Below are 25,154 nucleotides of genomic sequence, written 5' to 3'. Positions count from 1 at the left end.
AATCATTGTTAAAATATTCCAAAATATTTCCAGAATGCCAGGTAGTACACTCTGATCCCATTATAAAACATAATATTTGTAAAAACATGTAAAAAAAAGGCATTTCAAAAAGGTCTTAAAACGAGATACGATGTAATGGGCATTTAATAGTTCCTTTACCCTTTATTGTGTTTTATGACTTTCAATTCTTTATACTCACTTGTCCTTAGTCTTGATGTTGTATGTAATTACGCTTGGCTCTTTATTATTATGCTTAAGATTGTGAATTATATTGAAAGATGCGCTTCACTGGTTATAACATATTAGTTTAATAAAGTGAAAATAAAATCCAACAAAGACTAAGTTAAGTTGTTGAACTTGACCCTGCCAGGGGAAGTCCGTGACCGTCGCCGAGCGATGCCGTAACTTCCTCCTGGAGGCGTGTAGAGCGGCCGGCGCATTTATTGGACGGTGGAGCTCAGTCGGCAGTCGCCACTTGTCCGTTGTTCTGTTCCACCTTCGTCATGCCTTTTTTAGACCTTGAAAGCAACATTCCCACCACCAGGTTCACCGACGACTTTGTTAAAAAGCTCTGCTCCTCTGCAGCCGAGATATTATCAAAGCCCGAGGAGGTAAGTTAAAGAGAGCGGACGGTTAATCTTTGTGCCAAAGAGCAACTTCGTGAAATAGCTGCGGAAAGTCCGCAAAGGTGAAGGTAGATGGTGTTGCACTTGATGCCTTACTTCTGTTGTTTAGTTCTCCACAATCGATTTTTAAAAAAGAACAAGCTGGTCGATGAATTACAAAGTTGTGATTTGACTCGTCGTGCTGTGATCATTAAGCCGGTCTTGAATGGTCAGTGAGTGCAGTCATGTGATTAGTGAAATGAAGCAGAACTCCTACAAAGCTATAGATCTGAAAATTCACTTGACTATATTTTATATGGTAAAGTATAATTCAGAATCCTCCATTCCTCTGTCAAAAAGTGTACAGCATTACATACTTACGTTGAAGTAAAGAGCAAACCTAATCCATTAATCGATATAGTGACTGTTGGGCCAGCGTTCTTTGACATATACATACAGAATAAAACTGTAATAACAAAATTGAATATATAATACACCCTCATTAAAATAAACAGCAACTCTTTAAATAATAGCTTAAGCACAATATGGAGCCAGTCTCTGATTGTCTCCTAATCCGTTCTTTGTGTCAGAGACTGTATTTTCTTTAGCCCTCCTATTCTCTGATTATTATAACACTGAATGTAATTCTCATCTTTTCTCACAGAGGATCAATGCAGTAGTGAAGGGTGGGCTGCCAATGCAGATCGGGGGCTCCATGGAACCCTGTGTCATCCTCACAGTTTCAGCAGTTTCTGTGTTGGGCACAGCTGAGCAGAACAAGGAGCACAGTGCCAGACTCTTCCAGTTCCTCATGAAAGAGCTACAGCTGAGTGAAGACAGGTGAGTGTTAAGATACACAAGCTCTTTGGGTAACAGTGTTTGGCGGCTAGCTACATGGTCGTGGTGGGGGTTTGAGTGATCCTACCAAACTCAAAAATAAATTGTTGCTGCATGCTGGAAATTGAATTATCTTACCTTGTTAAAGGAATGTGCACCATTAAGGGCGTCACCTTCAAGTCTTTTAGAATAGTAAGTTGTTACGTAGTGTTTTGATGATGGCACCCTTGGAAATAGCATTTTTATAATGATATCATCATTTTCCAATATGTGTTTTTTGGGATTGTTAAACCTTTTTTTGTATTTAGTGAGATACTCTCACCACACATTAGCTGTTAGGAGTGAAGGGTGAAAGAGACATTTAGCCAGTAAGGGGGAGGTGATGAGTAGAAGGTCAGAATGGACAAGGTCGTGCTGGGCAATTTAACCAGGATATCGGAGTACACCCCACTTTTTACAAAGGGTGCCCAGGGATATTTTATGACGACAGAGAGTAAAGAACTCAGTTTTATGCCCATTTGAAGGATGTTGCCAATATTTACCACACTAGGGCATTGGGATCAACACACACACAGACAATGGAGTAAGCATCCCCTGATGGCCTCACTAACATGTTTTCCAGCAGCAACCCAAGCTTTCCCAAGTTGGTTTGCCATCCAAGTGCTTGCAGGGCCCGGGCATGCTTAGTTCAGGTGGATTACCTGTTCTGAAGTGCAGGGGGTATGGCTGCTGGCTGAGATAGTCGCTGAGATATGTCCTTGAAATTTTGGTTCCTGTCAGCAGTGCAGCATTATATAAAAACAACCATAGTTTGAGTTCTTACCTCAGTCGGTGAATGTGGCTTTTTGGTTCTTAATTGGATTTTCTTATTTATACAGAACCGCCATAATCAGTGGATGGCTTAGAGCATTTTTAGATATATACTCAAAGAATATGCTACTTTCCAAAAATATGCAAATGTTGATTAATGTTTTGACAGCTCTGCTCCACAAAAAAGTAACCACAGCGTTAAATGTAATACTAAACTATTAATTAATCTGCAATGGTGTCTCCCTGTTATATGAAAACTAGATATAATCTTAATTATTCTGAAATTAATGTTTTTGGGGGAGTAAGTGGAATGTAATTTTTTTCTCGTATTATTAGGTTTGTATTATATTAAAATTAAAATCAAACATGTAGTATTGTTACTATGCTTATCAAAGACAGGTCAGCATCACTCTTGTTAGCATCTTGTTTTATCATTTAAAAATGCTTTAATATCAGAAATATAGCACTGTTCTATTTAATTAATGTCTTTCTTTGTGTGCCTTATTTTGACAGGATTGTTCTGCGTTTTTGTCCCCTGGAAACCTGGCAGGTTGGGAAGAAAGGAACTGTCATGACTTTCCTTTAGAAGCCTGAATTCACAAGATTAGAATACTAAAGCAAATAAAATCCCTCATAGGGAATCTCTTGTAAAACTGAAATAAGTGAAAAATGTTAAGAGTGCCTTCATTGTGTATTAAAGCAAACACAAATATCGGGTTAAAAAAAGGCTTCCTACACTTCATTTGAATTCACAGGTACAGTAATCAAGAAGAAAATATTCTAGTAAGCAATTTAATGTATGTAAAACATTCATGATTGGACCCAAAGTTGTTTAGCTTCATTATGAATTGAGTTGCTCAAATAGCACCATTCTTAGACTATGATCAAATTGTAAAGACAGAGTAGGTTTCTTGGAAAAACACTATTTGGCATAAATGATTTAAAAAACCCTATATTGGTAAAGAAGGTTACACTTTGTCTTTAATACGCTAAGCCCTTTAAAGTTTGGGCATAGGTTGATTTTTAAGGAAATGCTGATTTCATTAAATCTTATCTGTATGTGAACGGCTGTATGATTCTCCATAAAGCTTATAATTTGAATATCCCACATCTTATTAGAGTATTTGTCAATGTTTAAAAACCAATAATGTGCATCATAAAAAAACTTTTTAGACATAGGAAAGGTGATTAACAGTTCATTACATTTCCAGAACAACTTGTTTGTTACATGTTGTATCTTAGGACTGGAGAAACGCAAGGTGTTTGCTGAGATGAATCCTTGTTCAAACACAATTCGTGGATGCATATTTATCATTTGACACAAATTATGAATGTGTGACATTAGAATTCAACTATTATCTGTTCCTTGCCATACAGAAAATGAGTGACTAAGTTTGTTACACAAAGAGAATTATCTGTGATTAAAATAGGTAACCTTCCCTTTGCAGTGCAGCATGTTTTATTACATTTTTTTTTTGGTTAGGAGTAACTATGTACAGGGTGGTCCTGATCTAATTATGCAGATCCAGATTGTCTGGAGGACTTTGATTTATGAGGGGACGATTCCAGTTCAGCGCAAAGACGATTCTTCATGTCGTCAGTTCGCACACTTCTTGATGGTCCGGGATTTTTCGGGTGATTTTCTATGTAATAAACTTAAGTTATAGCGTAATGAAAACTGCATAATTAGATCTGGACCACCCTATATAACCGTCCACTCTGCCCTCCCCTGTATAAATCTGACATTTACTGATGGTAACTTTTATTAAAACCCTTCTCCAGAACTTCTAGGATACCCTCTTTAGGTACATTTTTAAGCTCTATTATGTATTACTTTCTTGCCTAAAGTAGTGACTTGACTCTTCTCTCTATTTTGGGATCCATAATGGTTTAATACCTGTTTCAGTTATTCTCTCAGGTCATTTTTAAGCACCTCAAAGAATCCCAACAAACTGTATTGTCTATCTAAAAAAAAAAAAAATAATAATTTCAGTTGTATTCTAATCAACCATTGTGTTGGAATTTTTATGAAATGCACTTTCTGATATTGTATCAACTGTTTTCTTTGCAAGGAAACCATGACTACATTATGCCATAGTTGTTGATGTTGCAGAGGAATGCTTTTGGAATAGCACTAAACTAAACTGCTTTTTAATAGTTGTACAGAAGGGGCATTGTAGGAGCTGAATCCCAGCTGTAGGACCCAGGTTTGAATCCTGGCTCAATAGCATTCGGTGTACTGTTAGCATATTATTGCACTACTCATATGGATTTCTTCCAAGGATTACAGTTTCCTTTCTCATTGCAAAGATGGTGATATTAAAAACAGCGTTGCATGCTGCAACAGCTTGGCCCACTGTGGAAGGCTGGATTCAATGCTACCAATTATGACGGCGGGAAAAAAAAATGGACCCAGAAATAAATGAATAGGCAGGTAAAAAGATTGATGGGTGGCCAAAAATATCCAATAAAATACTGAGTTCTAATATTTTAATTTCATAAATCAGAAGTATAGTCTTTTATGAAAGAAAACGGAAGTCTGACAAAGCATTTGATGACGTAATAATTGACACTATGTGAAACACACTAGGGCTAGGCACTTTTAAGGACTACGCGCAGGCTTTTCATGTTTTTTTCCTCTGGGAAATCTAATGTGCCTAAACTGGCACGAGACAAGAAGCTCCAGCCTATCTTTGCTGTATCTGGCACACTGCAGAAAATAAAATGATAAAAAGTACACTTAATTTAAAAAGCAGATTGGGTGTGGTGTTGTAACCCAGTGGTTCTCAGGGTAAGTCCCATAGGACGCCTGGTGGCTGCAAGTGCTTGTTCTTTCTGACCATTTTCCCTATCAATCAATTTCTTTTGATACCATTGATTAATAACTACTAGTTTCTTCCTTTTATTTTGAACTTAAACTCGTTGTTTGAAATTAAGACATTCGTATTGTTTAAAAAGCTTACTTTGCATTTTTTTTTAAATTCACCTTAAACGGAGTTTGCTTTCGTTATTGTACGTGAATGTGAATGAGCAGACATCATGCAAAATGACTCTAAATGGAGTAACTACTTTCGTGTTACCCATCCGAGTAGGTATTAAGCTACTAAACATCCAGAAAAGTAAAAAAAAACAAAAAGGAAAATGTTAATTCTTGACCATCAACCACATAAATGACCGCTTCTTTCCGTTTTATTTCTGGATAAATGCAAAAAAAAAAAAAAAAGGAAAATAACATTGTGATTAGTGATTAATTTCAGTGCTGACGACCATCGTATGTTGCCCCACAGCAAACGTCGAAAGCTAGATCTCTACCAAGACACAGACTGAACAAATAAGTACTTGCATACCATCGGTCTGTAACATTCATTTGTGTGTGCCCGCGCCAATACACGCATTTTATCCAGCCTCTGTTATTCCACGCGCGCTGTTGGCAAGCTCTTTAATAAGAGGGCGTGTGATTGGTCCTGCCCTTGCCGGCACCGCTCATCCAATAGAAAGGCTTATTGCTGCAGGTAAACGCACTCCTCATCCTGAGCGTAGGATGTGACCGGTAGGATTTGTCTTTCTGTAGTATTGAGTGTTTACTTACATTTTAATAATAAATTCTTGTTATCACATAATAATAAAGGTATAAACATGCGCCAAGACAAGTTTCAAATGCATTATGTATACTTGAAAGTGAAAGCTAGATACGCACAGCGTCAACACCCGTACAGATGAATTGAAAACAAAACGCTTACGACTGTCAAACCCGGCCTTTTGCATCGTTTTGATGCAGGACTCGCTGTCTCTCGCGACGTTTGAGTGGTTTTTACTGTTATGCATTTCTTAGGAAGTCAGAATTGTCGCTTTTAATGTGTTGTTGGGTATCCTGAAGTGGAAGGTTTGCAGGTTTCTAGGATAGGCTCTGCTGCTTATTCCACTTATCCGACATCTACTATCAAAATGGACTTACGATATACATAATGAAGTCGTGTTAGGCGACATACACAAAACGAGATTAATAATGCTCTTAGTGATTCCTTAATGCGACAAAGACCAATAAAATAACATAATTCAATGGGAATCAGCAAACGGACTGTTACTGTAAACTGTACGCCTAACTTTTACATCAAAACGGAGATACTGATAACTTGATGATGACTCCTTGTTCTTGCCCAGAGCTTTTTACAGTACTCTGTGTACGTATATATATATATATATATATATATATATATATATATGATATATAATGGAGTTGGAGCCAGGCACTGTAACGTAATGGTTAAGGCTTTCTACTTCAAGCTAAGAAGTTGTGCTCCAACTGGACAAAGGAAATATAACCAGTTGTATCTCAAATGTCTTAAGTCTCCTTGGATTAAATAACTAAATAATAATCATTATGTATCACTGTCCAGATGTGTAGTCTGTGTAGTTTGTTGATTTTCATTCCAACTTATTCCTAGCTACAAGACAAGTCTTTGCTAATAATTAAATTGATATTTAACTATATGATATGTTAGTTCTTTTATTTATCCAAGACAAATTTGCATTACATTGTACAGTAGGGATCCTCACTAATGATCTTGGAGGGCCAGAATGGCTGCAAGTTTTCCCTTCCACCATTTTTTTTTAACAGAACCCATACATTTGCCATTAAAGCCATTTTTTGAGATTTATTTTAGTTAACTTACATGTTAGGATTTTTCATTTGAAAATTAACAAATGTATTGAAGGTATGAATAAATAGAGAAACCTTCTATAATATTTGAATAAGTTATGAACTGTTATATTTATTTGTATTGGTGCACACCTGTTTCCGGACCATAAGTAATCACATAATATGTACTTGCTTTGTTTTCTCAGATTAAAATAGCTGACACTCGGTAACTGCCAGTGGTTATGGAAAAAAGGATAAAGAAAAATGGTATGTTTTAATAGCACTTGTTTCTAGTTTAAGCCTTGTGTTGTATTGCCTAATGCCATAGCCTTCAGCCTTTACAAATTACCCAAGTGTTTATTTTGAATTTTTCATCATTTAAGCCAACATTTTATTTTAAATGCACACAATGTATGACTAAATATAGTTGTACCCGTAAGGGAAGCAATATTGTATCCCATCAAGTTCATTGTTTGAACTCTTTGTTTTTTTAGATAAGGATTGCAGCATTAAATGCAGCTTCTGTAACAGGAGATGAATTTGAAGATTCTCTCAAGAGTTATAAGACTCAGACAAAAGAAGCCCAGGTATGTAACACAAGGTCAAATTCAAGGTCATTTTATTGTCACATGTTCAATATACAGCAAAACTCGTAATATTTCTTACAGACATCATCAACATAAAACGTCAGCTAAATAAATGGTTCAAACTTAAATCTAAATTTTAAAAATAATCACAATGATAACTATAACATCATGTACACAGGAGTCAGAGAAGGCACTTAACCTTTTTTAGTTGTTTACAGACAGTTCATCACAAATGACAGTGGAGCAACCTTAATACCTGTGGTAACTACTCAGTCAGCAAGGATTTAGTGCCAAGTGTTCAGTGCTTTTGTTAAAACCAGTCCAAAGTGTTCAAAAACCAGTGCAGTGAAAATAATCAATAAAATCCAAATATGTCAAGTGGAGCTTAAAAAGCAATAAATACATTAAAACTCGCAGGTCTGGTTATAATAATTCTAACAAAAATAACAAAGATAAACTAGCAGTTGTTGTGCTTCAGAAAGCTGGTTTTGTTGAAATTACCTGAAATCTAATTCTCCTAAAATAAATATGGATTTTTTTTTTTTTTTTACTTTTCCTTATTTTACTTTAAGCTAATGGAGAACCAAGTAAGGTAATTTCTTAAGTTTTTTCTTAAGCACAAAAAGTACTAGCACAGCTCTCTGCAAACCTTTGCAAAAATGACTTACATACCTAAAAGATATTGCCAATGCAATATTGGCATGCAATGTCTATGTGATACTTTTAGAATTTGATATCTTTGTAGTGCTAAACTTTTTTACTTTCCAGACACATTCCTTAAGAAAAGAGATAACAACATTTTTTGATTTCAGTTTTGTTTCAACTTAGAGCTTCCCTGGACATGTTTTCACTAGGATTCTGAGGTTAAGTTTGTTTGTCAGAATGTGACTTGATTGAGAAGCTCTTAATCTGAATGAAACTTAGCAAAATGTTGGTATTATATCACTGTCACTATCCTGAGGAGATATGTAAATAAGAAGTGATCTGTAGTGTGTTCTTATGACAGTATGTTTGCATTCAACAACATATGTTTTGTGATAAAGTGAAACCTTTCATATTATAACTTTATAATGTGAAAGTCTTGTACTGGACAAATTAGATTATCTTAGAAGTTTCACAATTGCATTTTAGGCCGTGTATAATCTGAGTTGTAATCAGTGTTAATAAACTTCACTGTGTGCCCTCATTATTATTTATTTGTTTTTCACATTTTATTAGGAAGCAGAAGCATTTGCTTTGTATCACAGAGCCTTGGACCTGCAGAAACATGATAAGTTTGAGGACTCTGCAAAAGCCTACCATCAGCTCCTTGAGACACCCTTGCTCAAGGAGGTAGTACATCTGTTTTACATCTTTTACATTTTTATCTATTTGATTGTTGCTGTGTGTTGATTTAGATTTTGCTGTTTGTGTTTTTGTTCTGTAAACCTAGCTTTAGGGAACAACTTTTTCATCATTTTCTGTTTACAGTGGTGAACTTTGGTCCTTTAAATCTGCCTATATTTTAAAGAAATTTTCAAAAAATAATATCTCTTGAATGTTTGCATTATTAATTTAAAATTACATTCTGCTTTTTGACTTTAATATTTGCCTTGTTCATGGTTTACGTCAAGTTTATGCAGTTATACAAAGTTTTTAGTTACAGTGTTAATACTGAAAGTTTGGTTTAAGATAGAAATGGCACAACTTTAACTTTAAATTTTGGATTTTCTGGGTATTTTATTTATTTATTTGTTTATTACGGGGCTTTGCTCCCTGCTCGTCAACCACCCCAGCTTGCGCTATGCGCCAGCCAGTTCGCGTCTCTTCCGCTCACGTATTTGGATTTGACTTAAAATTTAAATCCGAACAATATAGTCGATCTCTTTTCGCTGTTCTGTTATTTCACTGAGTAATAATTTCTGTTTGTTAGCACTAATGTGATTTTTACTGTCAATTTTTTGAGACTTTCGAATTTTAGTACTTTCATTATCTCAAACCTGCTCTGCATGTGTATCGCACCAACACTTTTGATTTCTTTACGATGTTCTACTTTGTCATCTACTCTTTGACTTTTATTTCCGGCCCCGGTTGTGGTTAAATCTCTTGGCACTAAGTCTCGTCTCGCAGAACATGAATGTATCTCTGTGAAAAGTCACATCTCATCCCAGGATTTTTTTATTATAATAGAGAGATTTATTTATTTATTTATTGCTAAATCAGATGTAATTGCAATATAAAATATGCATATGTGTCAAGTATAAATTAATGTTTCATTTTTGTTTCATTTAAGGCCATACCATCCGAAGAAGAAGAAGAAAAAGCTGGACTTAAGCACCCAGGGTTGATGCTGAAATATTCCACCTTTAAAAACCTGGCTAGTCTCGCCGTTCAAAGGGAAGACTTGGAAAAAGCTATGGAGTTTTACTTAGAGGTGATTGCATATATGTTACTGAAAACTGTTTGACCAATAAACCAATCAAAGAGGACTAACCTCTGCAGCATATAATATGGAAAAAAATTAGATAATAGTGATTGCCATTTACTGAGTTTTCAGAAAATGATACACTGGAGTATTAACCTTTGCCACTGAATACTTTTAAAGCAAATGTTTCACTCTCTACAGGCTGTCATGCTTGATTCCACTGATGTGAACATGTGGTATAAGATTGGTCAAGTGGCTGTTCGATTGTTAAGAATCCCTTTGGCTCGACATGCCTTTGAAGAAGGACTGCGTTGTAACCCTGACCACTGGCCATGTCTGGACCAGCTCATTACTGTTCTGTATACCATTAGTGATTATAGCTGTAAGTAGTGATTTACTGGAATGTACATATAATCCACTTTCTGCTTTTTTCCAAATGAACATATAGAGTTAAAGAGGTATCAGAATTTCCAGTATAGGTGTTTTTGTGACTGCATAATGATTCGTTTGTGCAATTCTTTTTGTATTTTTGCCTTTTTTAATATAATATATGTAATAAAACAACATACTGCTGTCATGTACAGCAGTGCCATAAAATTAAGAGAAACCTCTGCAAAGCCACTGGAATCTTATACACTATCTATAATAGCACTATGGACTGCATATTGTACATGTCATACTAACAATGACAAAATAATAAAACAAACCAACTCATTTTGGAATACTGTCAAAGTGCATAGTGCTACTGATAGAATTGTTGACAACCATGACAATTAATTTGAAAATTAAATATATTCCATGGCAATTTGGAATGCCCAACCATTTTCTGTTTGAAGGTTGTATTTTTCATGCGTTGGGGGATTTTTAGTGCAGGCTTGCTATCTGGATATTGAACACAACATTTTCAGAGTAACATTCATCAAAGCCTGCACAGTGCATTATCACCTAACATTTTAATAACCACCTTGAGCCTGGTAAATGTCCTAAATAAAATGTAATTGTAGTATTACTATTATATATACAGATATGCTCAGTTTTTCATACAATTTATATAATTCATTATTAAATTAGATGTACTAATAAAACTAACATAGCAAGACACTGTGTGCAGCACTGTGCCTAGTGTAATTTCTACACAAGTTAATAGCACTTGAAATAGTTCTGGTTCAGAGACACAGGTGGTCTTACACACTGGTAAAGTCTAATATAATTTATTTTTGAGTCCAAAAATGCTTCCAATGCACTGTCTCATTCTGTTTTGTTTAGGCTGCTTGTATTATATTTGTAAAGCACTTGAAAAAGACTGTTGTTATACTAAAGGCCTAGTGTTAAAGGAGAAAATATTTGAAGAGCAGCCCTGCCTCAGGAAGGATTCTTTTCGCTTGTTTTTGAAATGGTATGCATTACAATTACACTTCAAATGTGCTATAGTTCTTTAACATTATGTAAAATAAGCACTAGCTTTAAAATTGTGTGTGTATGTGTGTTATTGTAATTTGATATTTGTCAGTATTAAAGAAAAAAATCACCATTCGTTAACATTCCATATAATTCTTCAAGTAAGTATTTCTACCCTATGTAATTTTAAGTGTAGTTTGTTTATCTTTCTGTATTTTCCAAGCTTATTTATGATACTGCCTTTTTTAATCGCAATTTATGATCAATTTTTCATAACTCCGCAATGGCACATTGCAGTGTTGCAAGTTTACAACATTTGTCGCTTTACTTGTGTCTTGCTGTCGCTTTGAGCTGTTCCTTAAGTACCTACATGGCTTATACTGTATAGACTGTCTTAGAGGAGAAATAACTTTTCAATACTGTATCTTTTTAAGTACAGAAAACACCTTACATACATTACACAATTATTCATGCATTTCTTTGCAGTGATATGTCAATTCATTCTGCGGACGTAGATGAAACTGAAGCTAAAGCAATTGTTGTTGAAGCATTGGATTTAAGGAGGAGACGACAAGAGTTGAGTGTACAAGTGAAGCAGCCCGACCTTAAACTTGTTCAACCTCTTCCATATTTCACGTAAGATGCTATTTTCGTAAATATTCAATTTTGATTTTTGTTATTTTCTTCAGAGGCTGTCCTCAATTGAAAGGAGTAGTTAACCCAAAATTGAATTTACTCTTTACCACATATATTTCCCCATAATCTTTAGTATTTTATCACATTTTTCTCCTTGTTGTTTGTAAATAAGTCTCAAAACATAATGGATGCATCTAAGTGCTCTGTATGTGGTTGTTAAAAATAGAATAAAATTGTAACATGTAGCACCTTTTAAAGTCATTCAGTAATTTTAAGTCATGGAAGTTGTGGAGGTTAAAAAATTTCCAATACTAAGAAACACAGGGTCATTAAAAAGTCCATGTGCAGTTTAAATATTACTAACCTCACTTCTGTAGTAGATGAAAACAGTCTAAGATGCTTCAAAATGGTTCTTAATTCAATCTTTATAAAAATAGATTGATTTATTCTATTTTTTCCCTTATGTTTTTTCAGTTCATAGTCTTTATGCCATACTAAATGACTTAATTAGAAGAGAAAGTCAATTGTATACAGTGGTTATCCACATTTAAAGTTCATAACAGCAGATAAAAGAAAATGTATTTCTTTATTGTACTTTATAATATCCCTGCATTTCAAATAACTTTGAAATTTATCTAAATTCTTTCTATTTCCAGAGCAGTTGCAGCTTCTATTTTGAAGAGTGGCAACATTTGAGTCTCGAACAGTCCCAAAAGTACTTGCAGTAAAGTTTGAAATATTTAAATTAACATTGCCTTATTTTGCTTCCAGCAAATGCTAAATCCGTAGCCTAGTAGTCATAAAGTAGCATCATAATTGTACACAATTTTAAGATAAGAGCTTCCTCCCTACCCTAGGATCTAAAAGTAATATCAGAATGTTCCTTTATTGAAAAAGGGACAAATTATAATTTTTGGTCAATGGAGTAAAAAAGATATTTGGTTTATTTTAGCTGAAAATGTCCTGTAACCAAAAGATAATAGCATAGTAACAAATAGATGTTGTTTCATTGTAACAGTTTATTCTAGTAGATGTGAACAATAAATCAAAAAGTAAGAGGAATGTTCTATGAAAGAAGGAAGGAAAGAGAGAAAATAAAGATCATCCCCATCTCTCTAGGTTTTAATTTAGAAATTCCATTGTTCTAATAACTCATTTTCTCAAGATGTGTGTTTGTGTATTTATGCTTTTAAATTCTTTTTTTTTCTTCGATTGGTTAACATTACTGTATTGTGTTGTAAATAAAATATCATTGACTTTTATTGATCTGCATATGGGATTTTAATACTGTAGTGCAGGTCAAAGCATCCTGTAACTTGTTCATATTATGTAATAAGTATGATAATAAAGCTTAATAATTTGCTATTGTTTAAAAATTGTAAATTCAATTTATTTTGCAGTTTTTTCTTTCACACACGTGCATTTCAAATGCTATATATGCTATCTACTCTGTGTAATAATTTAACATCATAAGTTGCAAAATTAATGATGTTAAACAAATTTAACACTTAGTTTTTTTTATTTTTTTATTTTTAATGTGTTACTGTTTGTCGAGCAATTCCATCAGTCTAGTGTATGTTTTATAGCTTAGCCTTGAAATACAGAATGCACTTCTTTGGTAATCGGTATTGAGTGCAATACATTCATTTTGCGTTACTAAATGGAAGAATACTGTGGTGGGCTGTTGCCCTACCCGGGATTTGTTTCCTGCCTTGTGCCCTGTGTTGGCTGGGATTGGCTCCAGGAGACCCCCGTGACCCTGTAGTTAGGATATAGCGGGTTGGATGATAGATGGATGAAATGGAAGAATATATGTTGAATTAATTTTTGCTAGCTCTAGTTTTTTTGTTCATTTGGGTTAAGCACACGTAACATACTACCAAAGAGAAGAGAACCCAAAAACAGTACTTTGAACTAGTGCTTTTTAGTTGTAGCAGGTCATTTTTTTCCTTAAGCCAGTTTGATTTGTGCATTAATACTTGTGTTTTTTTTTCTTTTCTTTTAGTTGGAAATGCCTTGGAGAAAGTTTGCTGGCGATGTATAAATACCAAACAAGCTGTGAACCACCTCAACCAAGTCTTGGCAAGAGAATTGATCTTTCTGAATATCAGGATCCAAGCCATCTTTTAAACTCTCCATTGTCCTTTTCTGCTGTCACTGTAATCCAGACCACAACTTCTGACATCATTACGCCCCAGCCTACCACACCACAAGTTCCAGTAACTCAGCCTGCTGTACTGTGTCAGATTGTGCAAAGTCATCATGTTGTTGAAGTAACTACAACCATAGGTGAGTTCAGTTGATGATTTTCATTTCAACTTCATTCTCTTTTTTTTTTTTTTAATTTTTCACCCGTGTGCAAAATTTGTGACTGTTGGTGGAATAAATGTTTTGATTTTTACATTAGGGAACATTTTACAAATTGCATGGTTTGGATAGAATAAAAATGTATGTTTTAAATGCTGTCACTTTTTTGAAACCGATGGAAAATCTGGAAGCTTGAACTTGGAAACGAGGCATCTTTAAGTGTGTGTGGTTGGTATATTTGGCTGCAATGAGTGGCACATCAATTGCTGTAGTGGAGAATAGTACACAGTTTAAAACTTTAAAAAAAAGTTTAAAAAGCTACACAATACTAGATCATGGTTATTTTACAATGTTTGCTTTTTGCGCCTGCAAAGGGAAAATTTTAATTATGATTCACTTCTGTGAAAAATCTGTACTGCTAAAATTTGAAAAGTTCACGTAGTTATGTACAAGCTTCAGAAGTGGGTTACAGTAATGGTTTCTATATGTGTATATTCAAAAAAAATGAGAGGAGGTAATAATCGACCTTACAGACTTTTGAATTTCACTGCTTTTTCTTCAGTACCTGGCTAGATTGATATTAAATGCAATTGATACGTAGACACATTTAAAAGATGCATTTCAAAAATGTAAAACATAATCCTTAAGCCAGAGAGAATGAAGGTCACATCAGGGAAGAGGTTTTAAATATTGTCACCATGTTTACATTGCATATCCATTTTTATTTTTTAATTGCAATATTAGGTAAACATAAAATGTCCTTTAACATCTTATTGTAGAATTTCTTTAATGTCTTAAAACTGGGGTATAAAATCAAAGAGAAAAAATACTGAATTTTTTAAAATTTAAAATATATCTTGTTTTCTTACAAGTAGAAAAAAACATTTTTTTTTTCATTGTTGTCTGAACAATATATACTCTTCATTTTTGCTCATTGTGTTTCAGCTGATTCTGCAGTTAATGACAAGGCAAAGAAAGTCACAAAGCGTAAACGCACAATTGAGGACAGCGGTGAAACCGCAAAAAGGCGTTCGGCCCGAGTCCGAAACACAAAGTGTAAAAAGGAGGAGAAGATTGATTTCCAGGAGCTGCTTGTCAAATTTTTGCCATCCAGGTTTGTTGAAATTATAGTACAGTAAGTTAGATGAATGAAGGTTTACTTTTGATGGAGGCATCTGTGTTTAGCATTGTAAATTTGATAATCTTTTGAATATAAATTTAGTAGATTTTAAAAATGGAACTGTTGTGCTTTGTTTAATTTGTGATTTTTCTTTTTTAAATAAGACTGAAGAAGTTGGGCCCAGAGGATGATGAAGAGAGTTTAAGTAACTATGAGGTTCAGTCTGACTTACAACCAGAACACAATCAACATCTAGGTTCACACTCCATGTCCTTTGACTCAACGACTTTCACAGAATCTGGTAACGTTTTTAATTTTCTTATGAGATTTTTTTTTTTAATAAAGGCATCATTTGTAGAACATAGGTGTGCATCTTCTGTAATTTAAGACTAAAACCCTATGTCCTATTTAAAAAAATAAATAAATAAATAAATAAAGCATCCACTTTGTTGTTAACTGATAAATACTTTGGATTATTTGCAGAAAGGCAAGATGTCCACAGTTTTTTGATAAATAATATGAATAATGGTGGAATACTTGAGCTGATGATGCGCTACCTGAAAGCTATTGGCCAGAGGTTTCTGGTTGAGTGGCCTCCTGGTTTGGCTATCGTTGTCTTAGAAATTTACAACAACTGGAGGAAACACAACTGTGGACTTCCTAATCCTCTGCTCCGTGATTGTAGTGACCAGCATATTAAGGTATGCAGTTAAATAATAAGTTCTAGGCACAAAATTTAACTTTTGAGAGGGAAAAAGGAGAAGAGGTAAAGTGAGGTAAAGAATACATATGAATTTTATTCAGAGATAGGCAGGGTAGGCCACCAAAATGTAGTATGGGTGTGTTGCACATGACAAATTCTTTCTAAGTATAATCTTAGATACAGGTGGGAAGTGTGCGCTCAGCTATGCTGATACATTTTCATTTCAAGTCTGCATATTACATATTGATTTACTGTACTGAAATACATCCTAAGTTTCTAACTGACTTTGGGGATTGATTTTGGATTGGTAATGTTTTCCATTATTCAACGTGACCCTGTAGTTTGGATATAGCGGGTTGGATAATGGATGGATGGATTTATAACATTTGCAATGAGAAAAAAAGGGAATGATCTACTGAAATTTAGTTTAGTTTATTATGTCTTTACACACAATTTCAAATCCTTAAATGCAGAAGCCGAGGGTTAGCAAATGAATTAAGTGGCACCAGAGGTCAAATGTCTTCATTCTGTTTAAGTTGGCTTTAATTTTATAGATATTGCTTCAAGTTTATGTAAACTTTGTCATAGAGAATGTCTAAAGTTTTTGCATAATGAGGTAATGAAATGGTGGTTTACAGTATCCAACTGCATGGTATTTCAAAAATGTATTAAGTTTTCTCTTTCTGTAAATAAAGTGAAAGTAGTAGTGCTAATTTGTTTATAGGTAGGAAGGACTATGTACATTTTGAAATGTCGAGTTTTGTAAGCTGAAATTTCATTCTTATTAGTTTTACTATTTTGGAATATAAAATCTGATGATATTAAACATTGTTACTATATTAGAAATTGGAATTTGGCACATTTTGATGGATTTTAAACTTACTTGTATTTCTGTTGTACTGTTTGTAATTTGGGCCACAGGGCAAAGCTGTGCCATCAACAAAGGTAACACGACACACTATCTTGAAAGTGTAGGTGATTTATGCTTCTTCTGACTTGACACACTTAAACTTTTGTCAATTTTAACGATTTTTTTGGTTCAAGTGTCTTAATTTAGGAGATATTTACCTTGTTACCTTTTTTACATGAAATATTCTGCAACCCAGTAAGGACAATATTTGAATTCTGGAGAAAATGAAAGCAAAATGTTAATGCACAGTACTTGGCTCCTAAGTTTTTTTTTTTGGGTTTATAAGACTATTTCCAAGATATGTGTGTTAGTATTATGAGGTATATGAATAAACATTAAAAGAAAAATTAAATTTGTTTTATTGATTACATCTAGGAAATGATGATGATGGGCCTTTCCTGCATGGAGTTACAGTTGGATCAGTGGTTAATAACAAAGGTCAATAGTAATTCTGGTAAGGATAGCTTTAATATGCTTGTTTTAAGAAATTATATGACTTGCACATCACAACAATCACTTTATGTCTGTGTTTTGCTTAATCTCTACTGTATTATGTCCTTTTTCTTAGTTTCACCACAGAAGGGACCTATAACTTCTGCAGAAAACAATGCAGATTTTCCTGGACAATACTTCTTAGGTGACCTAATGCAGATCAGCTTTGCTTCCTCCCAGAGAGATCTCTTTAAAGATGAGTGGGTCAATTTTGTTGTCCGAGTCTACTGGCTCAAAGCTCGTTTCCTTGCATTACAGGTAAAAACTATAAGCCAACTGTATTGCAATCTTGTAAATGACTTGAAGCAAAGAGATATACCAAATGTTAAACAATGATAACTGAGTAATGACAAATGCTCTCAAGGTTGCTGGATTCTGCCTGAAGGGCCAAGGAGTTCCAAATTACACATAGTTTTTGGTATCGTTTTATATGATTGTCTGCTTAAGTTTCAGGTTTTTTTGAAGAGTGGCATAGTGTGACGTGACATTTCTATCTTTATGTTTCTATCCAGTTAATATTTATTTTGGCATCTTGATCAATTACCGGGCTAATCATTGACTATGGTTTTCACCAATTGTGATGGACTTTGTTCTAATAACCATGTTATGCATTTTATTGATTTTTATATTTATAGGGGGACATGGAGCAGGCTTTGGAAAGCTATGATATTTGTACAAGTTTGCTGCAAGGTTCACCATTGCTGCAAAATGAAAATGAAGATAAGTTAAATATTCTACTTCCCAATCTTCTTGTGGATGCTACAGTCTCCATAGAAGAGGTTAGTCCTACAGATGTAATCATTCCAAGTTGAAGCATGAACATCAAATATTTTTTGGTATGTTTAGCTTCACTACCACAACCCTGAATAGAATAAGACTAGTCAAATAATTTTATGTTTTGTGTTGATTTACGAAAAGGTATCTTATTGTAAATTTAAAAATGTGTCTATTAAAAGACCATACACTAACATTTGACCATACACTAACAATTGGTGAACAAAAAGTAAAATTCTGTAAGCTTCAGTTGGCAAAATATTTATTTGTATAACGTTTCTTTTAAAAATGTATTTTCTGTAGTTGGCCTAACCTTTGTTTGAATGGACCAGTAACAGCCAGAATACAGAGAGACTTGAGTCTACAAGTGCGGTGTATGGGTGTCTTAGGTTTTTGCTGTCAGAAAGGACTGGACTACCATTAAATGTCATTCTGTGTTGATGGATGTACATTCAGTAGCTGAAAATTGTAGTTGGTTTCTATATTTACTTTTGAAAGTGTAACAAGGAATGAAAAGAATAATGTGGACATGTCGCAGAAAAGGTCACTAGCTGATGATGTATAAGGTCTCTGGTTCTAATGCTCAATTCTGGGGAGAACATGTTTTAATTGGATTCCTATCTTAAGTAAGCAGGCTGTTTTTTTTCCTCCACTTTCTCTGTTTTGGGGTCAAAGCAGAAGTTACAAAATTAAGTTTTTTTTTTTAGAATTAACCAAGCATATAAGAAGTTTATTTACATGGTGATAATTTAGTGTGTTTACATTTTTTAAATCATTATGATTTATGGTCTGCTTTACCAGGTATTATTTAATCCATTATTTACTAATGAGTAGGCTGGTGCGTCTGATGCTGAAAGAGTCCCAGCCTTTAACGTTCATTGTCATTTGTCTGGGCATCAGTTAGATGGTAATTGTCATTATTAGAATACAATTGAAAAAAAATCTAATTAATAGGAAAACAACAAAAGACTTAAGCATTTAATGCTATAGCAAAAATAAAAAATAATTCTAAATGTCTTAGAAATGTAAAAATCAAGATGTTATGCTTTTCCTAATTAGTCGAACTAATTAAATGAAATCAGAATGATCCACACATTGTAAACTGGTTGAAACAAAAATATTTGGCCACTTGAGGTCCCCAGGACTGAATATGAAAACCTGAACTAGGAAAAGATTTTGGAAGGCCTTGGTCTTTTTATCTCTGGTATTAGGAGGACGTTTTTTTGTAAAGATCTATATTAAATGGTCTTATTGTTTGGGATGTCCTGCATGGAAGAAAACATACAAAATTCCTTCTTTACTGCAGATCAATAAAAAGCTAAAATCCCTTGAGCGTTGTCAGTCTCTTGAAGAAATTCAACGACTTTTTGAATCTGGGGATTATGAATCAGTAGTTAGACTATTAAAGCCAACACTCGGTAATGGAGGGTCAGGTCGTGGCAAGCAACTGGAATTTGTCACTTCTACGCCAGAGAGACCCACTCAGCTCTTACTTCTCCAGGTCAGTCTGGTTTTTTCATAATAATATTTTTCTTTTCATATCAACAAAAGGTTGTATGTTTTTAACTACCATAGCTCACTTTAACACTGAATAATGTAGGTATATTTATTGGAGCTAGCATATGAAATAATTATTGAAGTTTGACTGTTTCATATTAAAAAGTATTAATTCACATCACCTTGAATGTAGGCTAAACATTCTGATAGGAAGAACACAACAAAGCAAAAAAATATTAATGTGTTTTCAAAATTTCACTTTCCAAACAATAGTGCCACAACCTAACATATTAAACAAGAAATTAATTTTGAAAACTACAAAGTTACATATAAAGCAACAAGTGACAAAAGTATCCTGTAGTGCTGTGTAGTAAATTCCACCCCAAATCTAATTTGAATTAAGGACTTTTACCTTTGGCCTGTTGTTCCTAGAGGTTTCTAGCAGCTCACCCTGTATTTTCGGTTTAGGCCAGGGCATTGCTTGTGAACTGGAGTTGAGTGATCTATTCAATGTGCAACTCCTCTTTTTTGAAAGAGAAAGTTTAGCCAAACTAGAGTGATGCTTCTGAGTGCAGTTATCATTTGATAAGGAAAAATAAGCTTTCTTTTTTTCCTGTTCCTGGAAGTAATGTAAAAATATGAGATGACATTTGGAACAAGCCTGTAATGCCATATAAGTGTATTTAGTAGCAAGATATAGAATGGGAATTTGTCATTTTCAATTCAGTTTTTGTGAATGCAAACAGAGTTCGTTTGAAAATACTGTAGATATATCACTTTGTTACTTCCTTTAAATATGGATATGGTATACGTTCCTTTTTAATATAATGTCTTAAGAAATGTTTTAATTCCAGAGCTCACTGCTACAACTGAAGGACTTTAAACAGTGCCTGGAGTGTTCGGAGATATCACTGAATGAAGCAATACAGCAAATGAATAATGCTGCCACTTCCTCAACTAAAGAGGAATACATTACAACGGTAATGCAGCTGCTGGATGGAATTGACCTGTGCTTTTCTGAAGATAGTAATGTATTGAAGAGTGCCTCGCGCTCCATCTGCTTAGTACGATTGACCAACAATCTTATACAGGTATGTTTTGTTAATTTTAATATGTTTTAATATTGTTTGTAGATATAGTTATGCATTCAGCATAGAAATAATTATTCTATTGGTTTCACTGCTTTGTGTAATATACTGTACATTCATGTTACTTTGTTAATATAAAAATGCTTATAGGCAGAGTGGGAAGTATGTCTGCTTTTCTTTGTTGCCAGAGCCAAGAATAGCACTACTAGGATAGCACAGGGCAGTGTAAAGTCTGCACACAGTCCCTTTGTTAGTGAGAAAAACACATTGTCAATAGGAGAGGTTAAGTGCATGCCAATATAGAAACAGAACAGCTGTAAGAGCAGTAGGCAATCCCCTGAGCTAAATAAAGACCTTCCATGACTCCACTTGGCCAGATGTGACCCTGGGATTAGATCTAAAACCATTTTCATGCCAAAGTCCATCTGAGCACAGCATGAGGAGGAAAGAGGAGGACCAAAGATCAATTTGGTATAGTAAAAGAGGATAACTGTTAAGAGACACAAGCTAATAAATAAGTATTGTATTTTTCAGAATCTGATTATTCATTTCACTGGATTGTTACTTCCTCATCCTCACAATCTGTTTATCAATATCAGAGTCTACCATTTCACTTATCTTTTTCAAGTATTAGTCCCTGGTAAAAAGTTAACATTTTCTTAGTAAAAGATATGAAAAAACTGGTATTTTTGTTTCTTTGGCATATCAAAGTAAACACGTCAGATCAAGTAGCTTGTGGACCTTGATATGTCCTTTGAGTAGTAGTTAACCTCAGACTTTTTATTTTGATGCGGCGTTTATTGTTAAAAGCTGATAGACTGCAGCATGGCCATCCCAGATGAGGCCAAAGATCCGTCTATGTCATCGGTGCTTCCCTGGATCATTTTGTATCGTATTATCAAACATGAGGAGGAAGACTTCAACTCTCTCCGGGAGCAGCACTTGCACGAGCAGGGTGGGTGGACCCTTGCTTTTAATATTTGATTGTTCTGTAGCTCATTACGATGAGATGATCACTGTATTCTTGTTAAGTTATTTTATGGCTATGTTTCATTTCAGAAAGTATTTTTATCGATAATACATCATGTGCAAAAAGAATGATAAAATAGGTTGTTTAAATCTTGTGAGCAGGCATTCATTCCTACAATTGTAAACATGATACTGCTTTATAATTTGTATTATTTTCTTAATTGTGATCATAGCCAATCTTTTTGGGTACATATGATATAAACATATGTAACATTTTATGGTTTCATCTTGGATTTTACTTTCAGATGATTCTGATACTCCAATGTTGCCATCATCCTTAATGCTACTCAACACTGCCCATGAGTATCTTGGGAGGAGATCCTGGTGCTGCAACTCCGATGGAGCACTCCTCAAATTTTATGTAGGATATGCTTTATACAATTTTTAGTTTCCTACTCTGATGTTTAGAATCTGTGTTCTATAACATTGAATATACTACATAAATCAATCTGAAGTTTTATTTTTTATTCATATTCTGGCCTTTTGTAGATAAATCTTAGTGTGTAACTAACTGATAATTCAATAAATTTGCATTTGAAATATTATAGTTTGGCCTAATGAAGACTACTTTTTTTTTGTCTAGTGTGGCTTAGTAACTATTGAAGTTATTGGTTACATTTCTATTAAATGCTTTTATTAATAAACCCGCAGCCTGTTTTTATTTTTCCAAGTCTAACATTTGTGAAAGTCTTAGCTGATTATTAAATAATCCTTAAAAGTGAGAAAAGAAACTAGTAAAATATTAGGAATTTTATATTTCAACTTTAATAAAGAAGGTCTTAAAATTGTTGTTTTTGAATTTTATTTAAAAAGTTGCCATATTTTGCTTCGTGATTGCAAAAGGCTTTTCTTTGTAAGGTGCGTGTACTTCAGAAGGAACTTGCAGCTTCAACATCTGAAGAGGCCCATCCATATAAAGAGGAGCTAGAAACTGCACTAGAGCAGTGCTTTTACTGTCTGTATTCCTACCCCAGTAAGAAGAGTAAGGCACGATACCTAGAGGAACATTCTGCCCAGCAGGTACATTCCATTACATGATTAAATAAAATACATATAGCCTTTCTTACAGACATGCTAGGTAGTGTGCTTACCTTGAAGATTATGTATTTGTATACATGCCAGAAATGTAACCTTGCAAGCTTAAAGAGAATGAATTGGTTACTCTTCTAAGGCTTCTTATACTTTTAGCTGTCCCAATGGCAAACAAAAGGAGAAGTTCAATGCAGCTTAATGTTAATCAGTCGCTGTGTGTCTCGGTAATCCTTTTCAGTCTTCATACCAATAGACAAATGTGCAATTTTCTCATAAGTGGAGATATGACCCAAATAGAGATTATATAGTTGTTTTTTATTGTATGCTTTTCTGTATCAGGTTTATTTACAACAATTTAAAATAGCCCTAAAATAAATCTGTTGATTTAATATTTGTAAATAGTTTGGAGCAAATTTCTTGAAAGCAATGTAGCCATAAGTATATCATAAACACAATCTTAATATTGATGGTTAATTTCTCAAAGCCCAACTTGCAACTTAAATGGAATGTTACATCCCTTATGATCTGTACCATCCCAGACCCACTCCTAAAATTAAGAGCTTATTAAAATGCTATCTCTTATGCCTATGTTGCAACAGGCAGAGTTTCCAAAACAGAGCTCCACACAGACATCTGTGAGGCAGCAGTATTAATCCGTGTGCCACAATGGCAACTTAAAGAAAGGGTAACAAAATCGTATATATCATTTTATTCTTTTTTTCTTAATCTTTTTCTATAAGGTTGAGTTGGCTTGGAGTGATGCACTTTTCATGTTTGATTATTTCAAACCAAAGACTCTACCCGAGTTTGATAGCTATAAGACAAGCACAGTTTCTGCTGATTTGGCTAATCTTCTAAAGAAAATATCCAGTATTGTTCCTCGTAGTGACAAGCCAGCACTAACCATTGATGAAGTTTCTGCCTACATTGAAGGGACATCAGATAAGGTGAGGATTCACCTCCAAACACTGTTTGCATTATTTTACAGGTGATCTTCATAATTTATTTTTTTTTGTTTAAAGGCAATTTAACAAGACCATATAAAACCCGCTTGAACACTTGTATAAATAGCCTGTTAAGAAAAGTAATGCTAAGGAGCCTAAATAATTATAAATAGTTTAAATCTACATTGTACTGTATGCCCTTGTGTTAGCCATATAAATTTAAAAACTGTTTGTTTTCCTTTGTGTACTTACTATAAAGAGTGGGTAAGGGATTGAAAATATGAGATACTTAACAAACATTTTGGATATATTTCTTTAAACTGCAATTAATTATCAGTTTTTCATTTTGCACATTACTTTTCAGTTTTTAGGCAAACAAGGAATATTATATGAAATTTGAAATTAAATTGGAAGAAAATAGAGACACTGTGCGTCTGCAAATATTTTATTGAGATTTGAAAGTTTACAGTTTTGTAATATAGTAAAGTTGGACATTGCCTGTACTTATATCAGTGTTAGTATGTACAGTATATTTTTTTTTAATTCTTCTAGATTCCATGTGTTCCTGAAGGAGCAGGCCCAGTACCACCACTAGTAAACGAGTTGTATTACCTTTTGGCAGATTATCATTTCAAAAATAAGGAGCAGTCCAAAGCAATAAAATTCTACATGCATGACATCTGTGTGAGTCCGGACAGGTTAGTATTATCTTTGCACAGTAACTTATTTTTTATTTATCTATATATTTATTTTTGGGGCCCATTTATTAGAGGCCATGTAGTGATGGTGATGATGCTGGTATAATATTTACAGTACTTTCTTCTCATTTGTCTTTTAGTTGGTATTGTTACTGAAGAATTTGAATTCCAACTTTATAGTTAAAAATTACTTTACTATGTGTTTTAAAACAAGTTTTTGTTTAGTTGTTTGAGATTAGCAGACAAACACATCTGAGTATGCAAAATATGACAAAAGTCTCACGGAAAAATACTTAAAAATGCTTTTGTTTGTAATGGAAGTGTAGAGTTTTCTCTAATTTATTGATAATGACTGATAGCTGGCTTGAAGGGATAACTACTAAAATATGTATGCCTTGGACTGACATACTTTCTGCAGGAAATTGTGATCTGTTTGACATATTTTCCAGTCCATAAGCCAAAATACTCCTATGTAGAGCACTTGAATAGAATTCAAATATATTGTACAATATTTACAACAACTTGGCTATAGGCTATAACTGTATTTAGTGATTGTGTTATTTTTGACCAATTTATTGTTTCTTAAGTATTGCAATGGCACTTGAGTTTTGGATTAGGATGAATTATGTGGCAATCAATATGAA

General features: G+C 34.0%; 2 protein-coding genes across 5 annotated transcripts in view; both read left to right on the top strand.

Moving 5' to 3' along the window:
- The first annotated feature begins 415 nt into the window (after nt 1-415).
- ddt (D-dopachrome tautomerase) lies at nt 416-3,691 on the top strand. Its single transcript, XM_039772110.1, has 3 exons — nt 416-611; nt 1,270-1,445; nt 2,766-3,691. Exons 1-3 carry the CDS (start codon nt 504-506, stop codon nt 2,836-2,838), a joined length of 357 nt encoding a protein of 118 aa, XP_039628044.1. The 5' UTR covers nt 416-503; the 3' UTR covers nt 2,839-3,691.
- A 576-nt stretch (nt 3,692-4,267) lies between these two features.
- cabin1 (calcineurin binding protein 1) overlaps nt 4,268-25,154 on the top strand; it is a 120,793-nt gene continuing 99,906 nt past the window's right edge. For 2 of the 4 annotated variants that reach the window (XM_039772099.1, XM_039772096.1), the window contains exons 1-22: nt 4,269-5,802; nt 7,098-7,158; nt 7,386-7,478; nt 8,697-8,810; nt 9,751-9,891; nt 10,084-10,264; nt 11,149-11,278; nt 11,767-11,916; nt 13,922-14,205; nt 15,169-15,337; nt 15,508-15,644; nt 15,827-16,044; nt 17,332-17,410; nt 17,525-17,706; nt 18,084-18,227; nt 19,529-19,723; nt 20,574-20,810; nt 21,618-21,762; nt 22,082-22,197; nt 22,695-22,856; nt 23,609-23,815; nt 24,365-24,510. In XM_039772099.1, the coding sequence (XP_039628033.1) occupies nt 7,156-7,158; nt 7,386-7,478; nt 8,697-8,810; nt 9,751-9,891; nt 10,084-10,264; nt 11,149-11,278; nt 11,767-11,916; nt 13,922-14,205; nt 15,169-15,337; nt 15,508-15,644; nt 15,827-16,044; nt 17,332-17,410; nt 17,525-17,706; nt 18,084-18,227; nt 19,529-19,723; nt 20,574-20,810; nt 21,618-21,762; nt 22,082-22,197; nt 22,695-22,856; nt 23,609-23,815; nt 24,365-24,510 (3,233 nt within the window). In that variant the 5' untranslated portion in view covers nt 4,269-5,802; nt 7,098-7,155. Of the gene's footprint in view, nt 5,803-7,097; nt 7,159-7,385; nt 7,479-8,696; nt 8,811-9,750; nt 9,892-10,083; nt 10,265-11,148; nt 11,279-11,766; nt 11,917-13,921; nt 14,206-15,168; nt 15,338-15,507; nt 15,645-15,826; nt 16,045-17,331; nt 17,411-17,524; nt 17,707-18,083; nt 18,228-19,528; nt 19,724-20,573; nt 20,811-21,617; nt 21,763-22,081; nt 22,198-22,694; nt 22,857-23,608; nt 23,816-24,364; nt 24,511-25,154 lie in introns of all 4 variants that reach the window. The other 2 variants (XM_039772098.1, XM_039772097.1) reach the window with 2 other exon arrangements.

This window comes from Polypterus senegalus, chromosome 12 (genome assembly GCF_016835505.1).
Source record: "Polypterus senegalus isolate Bchr_013 chromosome 12, ASM1683550v1, whole genome shotgun sequence".
Lineage (NCBI taxonomy): Eukaryota > Metazoa > Chordata > Cladistia > Polypteriformes > Polypteridae > Polypterus > Polypterus senegalus.
The sequence above is the reverse complement of the archived record's forward strand: the minus strand, read 5'-3'. Positions and strand labels throughout refer to the sequence as shown.